This window comes from Scylla paramamosain, chromosome 23 (genome assembly GCF_035594125.1).
Source record: "Scylla paramamosain isolate STU-SP2022 chromosome 23, ASM3559412v1, whole genome shotgun sequence".
Lineage (NCBI taxonomy): Eukaryota > Metazoa > Arthropoda > Malacostraca > Decapoda > Portunidae > Scylla > Scylla paramamosain.
In genome coordinates, this window is record NC_087173.1 from 12,292,986 (window position 1) to 12,305,485 (window position 12,500).

At 46.7% G+C, this 12,500-nt stretch overlaps 1 protein-coding gene across 10 annotated transcripts in view; it reads right to left on the reverse strand.

The window, feature by feature from the left end:
- Nucleotides 1-3,113: 3,113 nt before the first annotated feature.
- The window catches only part of LOC135112223 (uncharacterized), a 21,900-nt gene continuing 12,513 nt past the window's right edge, over nt 3,114-12,500 (reverse strand). For 5 of the 10 annotated variants that reach the window (XM_064026442.1, XM_064026443.1, XM_064026444.1 and 2 more), the window contains 4 exons: nt 12,188-12,357; nt 9,546-11,911; nt 8,996-9,112; nt 7,585-8,354 (listed from right to left, as the gene is read on the reverse strand). In XM_064026442.1, the coding sequence (XP_063882512.1) occupies nt 7,680-8,354; nt 8,996-9,112; nt 9,546-9,980 (1,227 nt within the window). In that variant the 5' untranslated portion in view covers nt 9,981-11,911; nt 12,188-12,357 and the 3' untranslated portion in view covers nt 7,585-7,679. Of the gene's footprint in view, nt 3,518-3,923; nt 4,051-5,399; nt 5,588-7,584; nt 8,355-8,995; nt 9,113-9,545; nt 11,912-12,187; nt 12,358-12,500 lie in introns of those variants that run through there. The other 5 variants (XR_010274174.1, XR_010274173.1, XR_010274172.1 and 2 more) reach the window with 5 other exon arrangements.

Consider the following 12,500-nt stretch of genomic DNA (forward strand, 5'->3'; position numbering starts at 1 on the left):
CTTACCTCATCATGAATATCTCACGAGCATAACAATTACAGAGAGAGAGAGAGAGAGAGAGAGAGAGAGAGAGAGAGAGAGAGAGAGAGAGAGAGAGAGAGAGAGAGAGAGAGAGAGAGAGAGAGAGAGAGAGAGAGAGAGAGAGAGAATAATTAGAAAATAAAAAAAATTGAGGGGGAGAGAGAGAGAGAGAGAGAGAGAGAGAGAGAGAGAGAGAGAGAGAGAGAGAGAGAGAGAGAGAGAGAGAGAGAGAGAGAGAGAGAGAGAGAGAAAATTGGTGGGACATGATATAGTTTACTTGAGTATCCGTTGCAAATTCAGAGAACGGGACAGCAACTTATGAAAGAAAACGTATGTAAACAAATCTTTCCCTTGTCTGTCTGTCTGTCTGTCTCTCTCTCTCAAAGGAATCTTGTATGTGTGTGTTTTTCAAGCAAAGGTATATTAATTAATAGCGCTCTCTCTCTCTCTCTCTCTCTCTCTCTCTCTCTCTCTCTCTCTCTCTCTCTCTCTCTCTCTCTCTCTCTCTCTCTCTCTCTCACACAAGGTTGGGGGCCACCACTAAGTCTGCCTTCAACATATCTATATTACTTCTATCTTTTTAATCTGCTGACCTCAAAATGCAGATAAGCCATTAAAATTTACCATCAGCATTATGAATTTAGTTGCATATATATCCACAGTTCAAATTACAATAAGACCGATTTAATGAGAAGGCCCTTGAGAGGGTCCAAGGCCTGCTTCAGGTGTGAGCATTCACATAATATTCACTCATGCACCTTACAAATCATCATATTACACAGTTTTTTGTTTATAGAAGGATGTGGACAAATAGAAAAGAAATTTGAAATGTTGAGTGATGAATGAGTAGTGACGTTCAGGGTTACTTGTTTGTGATGTGTGAGACAAGTGCGTTCATTGATGCACCTCACAGAAAAGCACACTGCAGAAATGTTATTGCTTATAGAAGTATCTGTCTGTCTATAGACCATACGGCGACGGTGTGCACTTAGGAAGGAACTTGTATCCATGCTGTTGGCTGTCTCTGTGTGCATAGCTCTACATGCCATGCAAGTAAAGAGCACTCCATATCTTTTAAGCTCTTTATGCCCCTCTTTGACATAGAAAGGGCCAAACAAATCTACTGCTGAGTATTTAAAAGGAGGTGATGGTTGTAGTCTGTCACTAGACAGATGATGATGCACTTTGAAATGTGCCTTGATGCTAGGGATGATCCTCCTACTATCCAGTATCCACATGACCTGATTTCATTTAAAGTTATGCCCCTGACTTGATGGTTTGTCCTTTTGTGATGGTGGCATATTATCAGCTGGGTTATGTGTGATGTTTTGGGGAGGATGACTGCATGTTTGGATTCATCTGTCAGATTAGAAAGCCTCAATCTTCCTCCTCCTCCTCCTCCTCCTCCTCTCATGATACCATTTTTGTCAATGAAGGGATCTAACTTATATAGAGGGAACTGGTCTTGTCTATCACTTTTGTTCCCTTGCCATTGTCTCCTTTAATTAAAGAATTATGGTTAGCAGATGATTTCAGTACATTTACCTCCTTTTGGAATGCCTTTGCTTGCAGTTGTTTTATAATTAGATTTTCAGCTTGTGACACTTGTGCTACATTTACTGGCTTATATGTGTTTCCCTTGACTTCTTCAGTAATGCCATCACCTTTTCCTCTGAAGCTGTTCAGAAGCTTGAGGCATACAGCAACTGCCCTCTTTGCTTTAAACCAATCAGAAAGATACTTAAGTTTTTCTAGTATATCTGTGGGCTGTTGTTGTGTACCTACAGCATGGCATACAACTTTCTTCACTTAAGGATCATTCTCATTTATGACCTTGTACTGGGAATGGCTATCCATTTTGCTATGTTGCCAAAGGAATTGTGGGCCGTTCCACCAGATCTTGCTGTTACACAATTCATCCGCTGTCATGCCTCTAGATGCATGATCTGCTGGGGTATATATATACTGTGTCTCTACAAATTTCCACTGATCTGGTGAAGTGTGATCTCTTATTGTTTCTACTCTATTTGCAGCAACATATACATGGAATCTCTTTGCTTCATTTGCAGTGTAACCAAGGACTGTCTGTCCAAAATTCTTCTTCACATTATTATACTCAAGTTCTCCCTTCAAGAGTTTATGGATTCTAACTGACACCACTGCTGCTGCTGCTGCTGCTAGTTCTAGTCTGGGAATTGTTATGGTTTTTAGAGGTGTGACACGTGACTTTGCCATTACTAATGCACAATGAATTCGGCCAGTCTTGCTAATTAATGTAATATATGAGCACTGGCCACATCCCTCTTGACAGGCATCTGAAAAGTGATGGAGTTCAACCTTTCCTACTTCCCCAAAGTCATGGGGTTTGTAGCATCTAGGTACCTTTAGCTGATCTAGTTTGTGCAGCTCATCCTTCCATTTTATCCATTTAGGTTTGACATAATCTGGCACCTCATCATCCCATTCAACTGCATTCTTACATAATTCTTGTAAAATTTGCTTTCCAGTCAGTATGAGAGGTGACACCAGACCTAATGGATCATATATAGAGGTCACTGTTGACAGAATGCCTCTCCTGGTGAGTGGCTGGTCTTTCACCTTTATTCTAAATTGAAATGTGTCAGATTCTATGCACCACTCAACTCCCAAAGTTCTTTCTATAGGCAGTGTGTCTTCATTCTTACTAAAATCCAAACTTTTAATTCCATCTGCTCTCTCATGAGGAGAAATTGCAGCTAATACAGCTTTGTTGTTGTTTGACAAGAACTTATGAAGGTTGAAACCTCCCTTGTAACATAATTCTTTGCTCTGCTGAATAAGAGTGACAGCTTCATCCATTGTAGCTACTGACTTCAAACCATCATCAACATAAAAGTTGTTTGTTACAAACTTGGCCGCATCAGCATAAAAGGGCCAGATTCTCAGGAAACCCTTTGTATTATTTGTATGTGCAATATTTTTCTATCCTCTGTGTCTATTGTTTTATGTCCAAAGGATGGGTGGCAGGTTGCATCATCCTTCTTTGTTGTGCAGGCTTTAGTCCAACAATATATGTATCAATTAATCAATCATCTTGGTAATAAAAAGAATAATAACAATAATTTTTAACTTTATTTTCTCGGTTCTATTTCCTTTCTTTAATAATAATGATGAAAAAAATAATAATTATATAATTTAATATAACCTAACATAGCCTATCCTAGCTCATAACAGAAATAGGTAGGTCAGTTAAGTTAGGCCAGACTAAACTGCCTTACTTTAGGTCACTCATGTAAGAGAATTATTGATCTTATTGTGCTAAATCCTAAGGACTCCTGCTATCTGATGTCATTCTACTTCTGTTCTCTTTCAAATTTCTCCTCATCTCCCTCCACTCCTTTGCACCGCTGTAAAGGGTCTTGGCGCACTCCCTTACCTCCTCCTCCTCCTCCTCTGACGAACAGTTCCAGTGGTACTTGAAGAGGCCGCTCAGTTTAACAAGCTCATTCTGGCTCACCTGGAAGACAAGTGCCAGTGAATTAGTATGGAAGCTTGGGTGAAAATACAGAAGCAGGAAGAGAGTTTCAGAGTGTACCAGTGAAAGAGATAGAAGATTGAGAATGGTGGTTAACTGTTGTATTCAGAATGTGGAGAGAGAGAGAATAGGGGTGAGGGAAAGTAGAAAGTCAAGTCTTGTATAGCAAGGCTGCAGATTACAATTCACCTGTAGCTGTAATCAGTTGTTTACTCATTGATACTCAGTGCCTCCCAGCTGACCCATGCCTCTGGTCTCCTGGTGGCTTTGCTTCTCCCCAGACACTCATCCTAGCACTCCTAGCTCTCCTGCATCATCATAGTACACTAGTGTTGTGAAAACTATCTATATTTTGTGCTGCCCTGTCTAAGAGTCTGGATTAGCACACCTAAAATGAAGAAGCACTGTGTTGTTCCCTGTACTTTGCGTCTTTCTGGTCCAGTGTTGTCTTGATCACCGTGCACTGGTGTTACGAAGCCCTGTGTCTTGTGGCGTCACATCCAACAGTCTGGGATCTGAAGCATCATGGATGTTGTTCAGTGCCTCAAAAACTCAATTCCTCCAATTCAATTCCTATGGTGAGGCCATAGGATGACAGATTAACAAGATTTCTACATCATTAATGGGAGAAACATTCTTGACAACCCTGCCCATCATCTATGTGAGGTTTGAGAAAGTTGTGGTGAGGGAGCAAACCGTTTGTGAATACTGGCCTGTGTGTGTGGCAAACACTCTGCCACAACAGAAAATATTGATAAGTTAAGTCTGGCTTGCTTGAAGTAGGAAGTATTTGCTTGAAGCTTGATGTGCATTAGAGAAAAGAGCTTGCTTAAAAGAGAGAGAAAGAGAAACAGGGGGAGGAAATGGAAGCATCTGCATTTGATTTCAAGTATTACAGTTCCTAATAATTGTGGCACCACTGTGAATTACTGGCCATTAAATTTGCTTGGGTTAGATAAAAATTGCATTAATTTTTTTGAGGATCAGTATTTTAGAATGAATGAATAACAAACACATTTTATATGTGCAATAAAGAGGGATTAATGACAGCTTTAGATATTCTCTCTCTCTCTCTCTCTGTGTCTACCATTCACTCAGTTACCCCTCTGCATTGATACACACCCCCAGACCACCTCCTCGCACCTCCCATCAGTACATCACCACTGCACTCAAGCTCCACTGCTCTCAGCGCCTCACCACCAGACGTTGCAAGGGCCCTATTCTGAAACGCCTTGCTCTCTTGCCATGACTATTTTCCAAGGCCACAGAGATGATCAGCCGGGTTCTCAAGAGTGTTTATCATGTTATTAATGTGGAATTCTTGTTAATATGCCACTAGAACCATAAATACACCCTTAGAAACCTGTGTAACATCAACTAGAGAGCTTTTTTTTAATGTAGTGGAGGTGCAGTGCAGAAGCGTTTGAGAATTTTGAGTCTTATGATCCAACCAGACCAACATTTCAGATACACGCATCACTGTAACCTTCCTTATCTCAGTCATTGAGTTAATGTGGCCAGGCCACATGCTGCTTCTGTCTCCAAGAACACACCTACTCATTTCACTGATATAAGCAACCTTTTCAAAGTCCCTCAGAGCCTCTTCCATTTCTAACAACAACCAATATTTAATGGGCTCCTAAACACACACACACACACACACACACACACACACACACACACACACACACACACACACACACACACACACACACACACACACACACACACACACACACACCTGCAAGAATTTGTCTTACCCTTAGCCAGTACTCATCTTATACATATAAACAGCAAAGTGAATGAGTGTTGTGGGCATAGCATTGCACCACTGCCTGCATAAGTTACTAAAGCTGTGACGCACCTCACATGCCTTGCCTGTCACCTTGCCTGTGGTCTGGGGAGGGGTGGGGTGGGGTGTTACGTCGCTGGTGGTGGTGGTGGTGGTGGTGGTTACTGGAGGAGGCTTGGTGAGGGCTGGGGTGGGTGGAGGGTGGCTCAGGCTGGGGGGTGGCATCATCATCATCAGCTGTGACACGGCTGGGAGAGTACCTGCAAGAGAGAGAGAGAGAGAGAGAGAGAGAGAGAGAGAGAGAGAGAGAGAGAGAGAGAGAGAGAGAGAGAGAGAGAGAGAGAGAGAGAGAGAGAGTTACAATGTTTAGAATCGAGTCAGTCCAGCCTCTCTCTCTCTCTCTCTCTCTCTCTCTCTCTCTCTCTCTCTCTCTCTCTCTCTCTCATTCATTTTCCTTGTATTTCTCTAAATTTTATTTCTTCTTTATCTTTCTTCTTTTCCTTCTATTTCTTTCCTTTCATCTTCTTTTCCTTCCTTCCTTCCTTCCTTCCTTATCGTTTCTTATCTTCCTTCCTTTCTTCAATCTTTTCTTCCTTCCTTCATTTAATTAATTCACACACACACACACACACACACACACACACACACACACACACACACACACACACACACACAGGGAATTCTGGAGAGAGAGAGAGAGAGAGAGAGAGAGAGAGAGAGAGAGAGAGAGAGAGAGAGAGAGAGAGAGAGAGAGAGAGAGAGAGAGAGAGAGAGAGAGAGAGAGAGAGAGAGAGAAGAGGGGGATGGGGTGTTTTAGGAGGTAATATAATGGTAAGTTATTGTTTTACCTCCAAGCCATTCCTCCTTCTCCTCCTCCTCCTTTCTTCTTTATCGTGGAATATCTCTATCTTACCATTATTCTCATTCTTGTTCTTTTCTCCTCTTCCTCCCCCCTCTCTCTCTCTCTTTCAAACAAACAAACAAACAAACACGTCTTTTTCTTTCCCTCCTTTTAACTCCCCAAAACTTTCACTCTCCCATTTCCATCTCTTGAAATTTCCCCATTCTCAGCCCATTAACAGCCAAAACACCCCCATTACCACCCATTAACACATGCAGAGCTCCAGTGACACCCTCTCCCACCCCATTCTCACCCCCATAAACAAACTTACCATCCCCTTCACCCCCAAACACCCCAAAAAACACACCATTCACTCGCTCATCACCCCTTGCCTTACTTACCCACAGACTTGGCATCGAGGGTTTTGGGGGAGGGGAGCGGGGGGGGGGTGGGGGGAGACTCGCTGTTCTCCCCCTTGTGGAACCCCATGGAGAACATCTCTGCCTCGCTCATGATCCGGAGGTCGTCATCAAATACTGCCGCAGGGGGAGAGTACCCATAGCCCTTGCCCTGGGGGAGATGGGGAGATTAGTGTGGGGACGAAATGGGGAGGTTGGGGGAAAGAAGGGTGTAGTGAGACTGGAAGGTAGGTTATGATGGAAATGGGGGAATCAGGGCAGCAGATGGGGAGGTTAAGGTGAGGAGTTTAGTCTGGGGAGGTTAGGAGAAGGAAACTGAAGGGAAAATGTGTGCTTAGTTTAAGGTGTGAGATGAGGAGATGGGGAGAATTTGAGGGTATGGGGAAATGGAAGGTTAGGGGAGAGAGGGAAATGGGGAGGTGAGAGTGACGTTTGGAAAGGGAGAAAAATAGGGATTAGTAAGAGGAGATGGGAAGATTCATTTTGGGGAGATTGTGGGAGGTGGGGGGAGGGTAGTGGTGGTATTAGAATGGGGAGATGGGAAAATTTGTTTAACAGAATATGGAGGTGGGGAGATCAGACTGGTGGGGAGATGGGAAGATTGTGTTCGGTTTTAGTGTAACTGGAAAGGTTAATTATATGGGTCTTGTATTTTGGGGGAGGTTAATTCAGGCAGGAGATGGGGAGGTTAGTTTGGGGAGTCTGTTAAGGGCAGTGTTTGTTTGTGTCATTGGGGAGATTACCTAAGACGATTATATCGGAATTCATTACATCAATATATATAAAAAAAAAAAAAAAAAAAAAAAAAAAAAAAAAAAAAAAAAAGGGGAGATTAGTTTGGGGAGATTTGGGAGAGGGGAGGTTAAAATAACAGCGTTGTACACCTGTGGGGAAAATAGACATTAGTACACCTGAGTTAATGTAATTAGCAGAGGCAAAGTAAGGAAGAGGGGAGAGGGGAGGGAAAGAACAGAATCTCCTCTTACTAACCTCCCTATTTCTCTGCTCTGCCTTGGGGCTGTGATGGTGGTGGTGAGAGCCTCCCACTCCCTGGCTGCGCAGCCCCAGCCCCGCCGCTCGTAGGGGTACACCTCACCCAGTGGGGAGGGGGAGCGGCAGGGGGACCTCAGCCCCCCGGGAATGGGAATGGCGCGGGGAGTAGCGTGGGGAGCGGCTGGGTGGTGAGCGGCCCCGCTCCGGGGAGGCACGGCGGTCTGGGGGTGATGAGCGGCGCCCCGGGGAGAGGGTAACAGAGAGAGGGTAACACAGCGTGGGGAGCGCTGGGGGCTCCAGCGGTCGCGGGGTGGGGCAGTGTAGTGGTGGTGGTGGTGGTGCTGGTAGCATGGACTGCGCCACCCTGTGGGGCTGGCGCGGCGCCCCCCATCGGGGCTCCACGGGGGGCTGCGGGAGAAGGGAGGACTGATGCTGCTGTGGTACTGCACCACGGGGCTGTGGTACTGGCAGTGGTCTGGGGGCGGGGAGCCCTCGGGGGTGTGGCAGCCGCCACACCCTGAGTAGCCATCTGGCCTGGCGGTGAAGCAGGGAAGCCGCCAGCATGTGGGGGGCGCTCTGGGGTGTGTGGGCCGTGGCAGTGGTCTGGGGGCGAGGAGCCCTCGGGGGTGTGGCGGCTGCCACGCCCTGAGGCCGCCACGCCACGCACTGAGTAGCAATCTGGCCTGGCCGTGAAGCAGGGAAGAGGCCAGCATGTGGGGGGCGCTCTAGGGTGTGCGGGCTGTGGTGGTAGGGGCGGGCTGGGCTGCGGGAGTACTATAATAATAATAATAATAATAATAATAATGATAATAATAATAATAATAATAATAATAATAATAATAATAATATTGCTACTACTACTATTACTACTACTACTACTACTGCTACTACTATTATTATTATTATTGTTATTTTATTAAGTTTGGAAAAAAACGAATAAGAGAGAGAGAGAGAGAGAGAGAGAGAGAGAGAGAGAGAGAGAGAGAGAGAGAGAGAGAGCGCTAACGGTTTTTTCCCACGGGAATGGTCGCATGATGCCTTTCTTGCCCGGAAAGCGTCTCTGACTGAAGATGCAATCTATAAATTTATCAGATATAGGATATTTCTGATTTCATGATAAGAAATGTTGGAAAATGTACACCTAAAATGAAACTTCATTTATAATTCTACCACAATTAATAAGAAAGTTACAGATTTTTTCTTTATTTATGCATATTTTTTTAAGTGTCACTGACACATTACCTTTATTCCATTAATATTAATACTACTACTACTACTTCTACTTCTACTACTACTACTACTACTACTACTAATACTACTACTACTAATATTGCTAATACTACTATTACTACTACTATTACTACTACTACTACTACTACTACTACTACTACTGCCTGGCGGCTGACCATACGTACGTACATACATCGAAGGCGTAAGGTCCCGGCCGGCGTGGATTCATGTGTCATGAGCAGGGTGAAGGCCGCGCCACGGCCCGCGGCGGCCTGATCATGATGACAATAATGTAACCACACCTGTTCACGGGCGGGCGGCGTGCCTCTCCCGGCGGCGGGAGAGAGAGAGAGAGAGAGAGAGAGAGAGAGAGAGAGAGAGAGAGAGAGAGAGAGAGAGAGAGAGAGAGAGAGAGAGAGAGAGAGAGAGAGAGAGAGAGAGAGAGAAATATGTAATAATAATAATAATAATAATAATAATAATAATAATAATAATAATAATAATAATAATAATAATAATAATAATATCTAAAACATTCTCTCTCTCTCTCTCTCTCTCTCTCTCTCTCTCTCTCCTAGTGGTAATTTAAAAGATTTCTTAAATGAATTGGAGAATATTATTGTTTGTATCTGGTCCTAAGTGAACTACATTCAACATTCAATGAATATTGAATTGATCCATGTGGTCAACTGGCTGGAATCCAATAAATTATCTCTTAACATAAACAAAACTCACTATATGGTGGTGTGGCTGGTGGTGGGTGGGGCGGGGCTCGGGGGCCGGGGGATGCAGGACGGGGGGCTCGTCGTCGTCGCTGTCATGTCCCCCGGGGGACACCGGCGCCCCTCCGATGGGGGGCACCTCCCGGGGCGGCGAGGCTGGTAGGGACTCCTCCCTGTGGGCAGGCGTGGGGCAGGGCAAGGGGACGGATAAGGGGAGCAGTGGGGCAGCTGCCATGGGAGGAAGGGGGACCGGGGGCTTGGGTCTTGGCAGGGGGTCCTTCTTGGGCCTGGGGATGGGGACTGGCGGGGTGATGGTGAAGGTGACGGGCGGCATGGGGATGTTGGTGAGGTCCAGGGTGGGTGGGGGAATGGGGATGGCATCCAGGGTGTCTGGGGTGGGGGGGCAGGGCGGGGTGGGTGGGGCAGAGGAGGAGGAGGAGAGGGACATGTTGGAGGGGCTGTGCCTCTCACTCTCTCTGGTAGGGTACGGAATATCCTCTAAATTGAATGTCTTTGCCCCGGATGCCCCGCTGGAGGAGTCCGGGGTCAAGTCATAGTACCCAGACGTGTCGCTGGCCGGGTAGCTCCTCCCTGACCCTGAGGTGACCCGGAATGCCCCGGTTCTGCCCCGTTTTGGCGATGACTCCCTTGGTGACTCCTTGCTATCGATCCCAACCGAGCCACTGGGGAAAGTGGCTCCTCTTCCTCCTCCTCTTCTTCCTCTTCCTCCTCTTCCTTCTCCTGTTCTTGCAGTCTTCTTGGTGGAGTATAAGAGGGGCTTTCACCATTATCCGAGTGTCTGCTGAATCTTCTACCCTCTTCTTGTTCCTCTTCCTCTTCCTCCTCCTCCTCCTCCTCCTTCTTCCTCGAGGTGATGCGTTTATCGTCCTCCTCCTCCTCCTCTCTGCCACTTATTGCAGTCCATTCTTATTTCCTCTTCCTCTTATCTCTTGTAAGTCTTCTCTCCTCCTCCTCCTCCTCCTCCATTTGTACTGAACTATCACTGCTCTTCCTCCTCCTCTTGACCCTCTTCCTCTCTTTCTCCTTCCTCTTCTTCTTTGCCTTCTTTTCCAGTTTCTTCTGCCTCCTCTTCTCCTTCATTTGCTTCTTCCTCTTCTTCTTCATCTTCTCCAGGGTCTTCTGTTCTTTCTTCTCCTCTTCCTCTTCCTCCTCCTCCTCTCTCATCCTCTTTCTTCTTCTTTCCTCCTCCTCTTCTTCAATTTTCATGTAGTCTTCCTCCTCTTCTTTATATAGTGATGTGACCTCTCTCTTGCATCTTCCTTCCTCCTCCTCCTCTTCCTCTTCCTCCTCTTTCTTCTCTCCTCCTCCTCCTCCTCCTCCTCCTCCTCCTCCTCCTCCTCCATCCACCATCATAAGGAAAGCTTCGTATTCTTCGGTCAAACAATCGGGGAAGACCTTTGCCTCACTCTTCCTTCTCTTCCTCCTCCTCCTCCTCCTCCTCTTCCTCCTCTTCCTTCATCTTCTCTGGGATAGTCTATTCCTCTTCCTCCTCTTCCTTCACCTGTACCTCCTGGTCTTCCTCTTCCTCCAAATTCTTGATTATATTTTTATTTTCCTTCCTCTCCTCCTTCTCTTCCTCCTCTCTCTCTCCCCTCACTTCTGTCCGTCCACTTGCTCTTCTGTGTCAGAGTCCCACTTGGACTTGGCCGACTTGTGTGCGGGGGGCTGGGGCAGGGGGCGGGGCAGGGGGTGGGGTAGCAGAGGCAGGGACACAAGGTACTGTCCTTACTTCCTCTGGCCAGTTGTCAACGTGGAGATACCAGCATTTCTGTGCACGGGTGGGTGGATGGAGCAGACCTGCGTGGCCTGTGCGTCCGTGCGTCTGTCCCTCTCCTTTGCCCTGGGGCGGTCCATTCTGTCGACCCTCTCCGGCCTGTCCCTGCGCCGCCGTTCTTTGTCTCTGTTCTGCCGAGCCTCGTTCTCCTCCGGCCGGACCTTCATGGTGCAGCCCTTGGGCTCAAAACGCTTCAGCTCCTCAGGGGTGTCCAGCAGCTTGGCAATCGGGGCCAGGCCAGGACCGTAAGGGTTGAAAATTATGTTCTTTAAACCCAGCGCCTGTTTCAGTCTGGATTCCTCGTCGCGAATCTGTACGATTATTGATACTTTCTCCTCCTTCTTCTTCTTGCCTGCCGTGGGGGGGCCACTGTCAGGGAGGGGGTCGGGCCAGGGGGTGGGCCGGCTGAGGTAGATGAGGCTGTTGCGTCGCTGGTGGTGGTGGTGGTTGTGGTGGTGGTGTGGAGGGGTACTGAAGGAGGCTTGGTGAGGGCTGGGGTGGGTGGAGGGTGGCTCAGGCTGGGGGTGGGCATGGCATCATCATCATCATCATCATCATCAGCTGTGACACGGCTGGGAGAGTACCTGCAAGAGAGAGAGAGAGAGAGAGAGAGAGAGAGAGAGAGAGAGAGAGAGAGAGAGAGAGAGAGAGAGAGAGAGAGAGAGAGAGAGAGAGAGAGAGAGAGAGAGAGAGAGAGAGAGAGAGAGAGAGAGAGAGAGAGAGAGAGAGAGAGAGAGGTTGTGAGAGGCTGGGAGAGGCTGAGAAAAGACAGTGAGAGGCTGGAAGAGGGTGGAGAAAATAATGGGAAACTGGAAAAATGAGAGGGAGAGATGGAGAGACACACAGGTAGACAGACACACCTGTAGGAAGGCCTCATTAATATCCCCTTATCAGCTGGAGGGAGAGCTACAGCTAATGATCTTTTCTTCTTCCTCATCCGTGCCTCCTCCTCGTCCTCCTCTTCCTCTTCCTCCTCCACCTCGTACTCCGGAACTGGCGACCCCACCACAGGCACCTCTGACGTGGCCTCCTGCGGGATGGCAAGGTAGTTAGGGTACTGTCGGAGTTAGCGTTTGTGTGTGTACGTTGGTTAAGTTTGGTTAAGTGTTAAATACACAATGGTATTTTATATTAATTTCAATATTTATCTACTTATTATCTGTATTTTGAAGA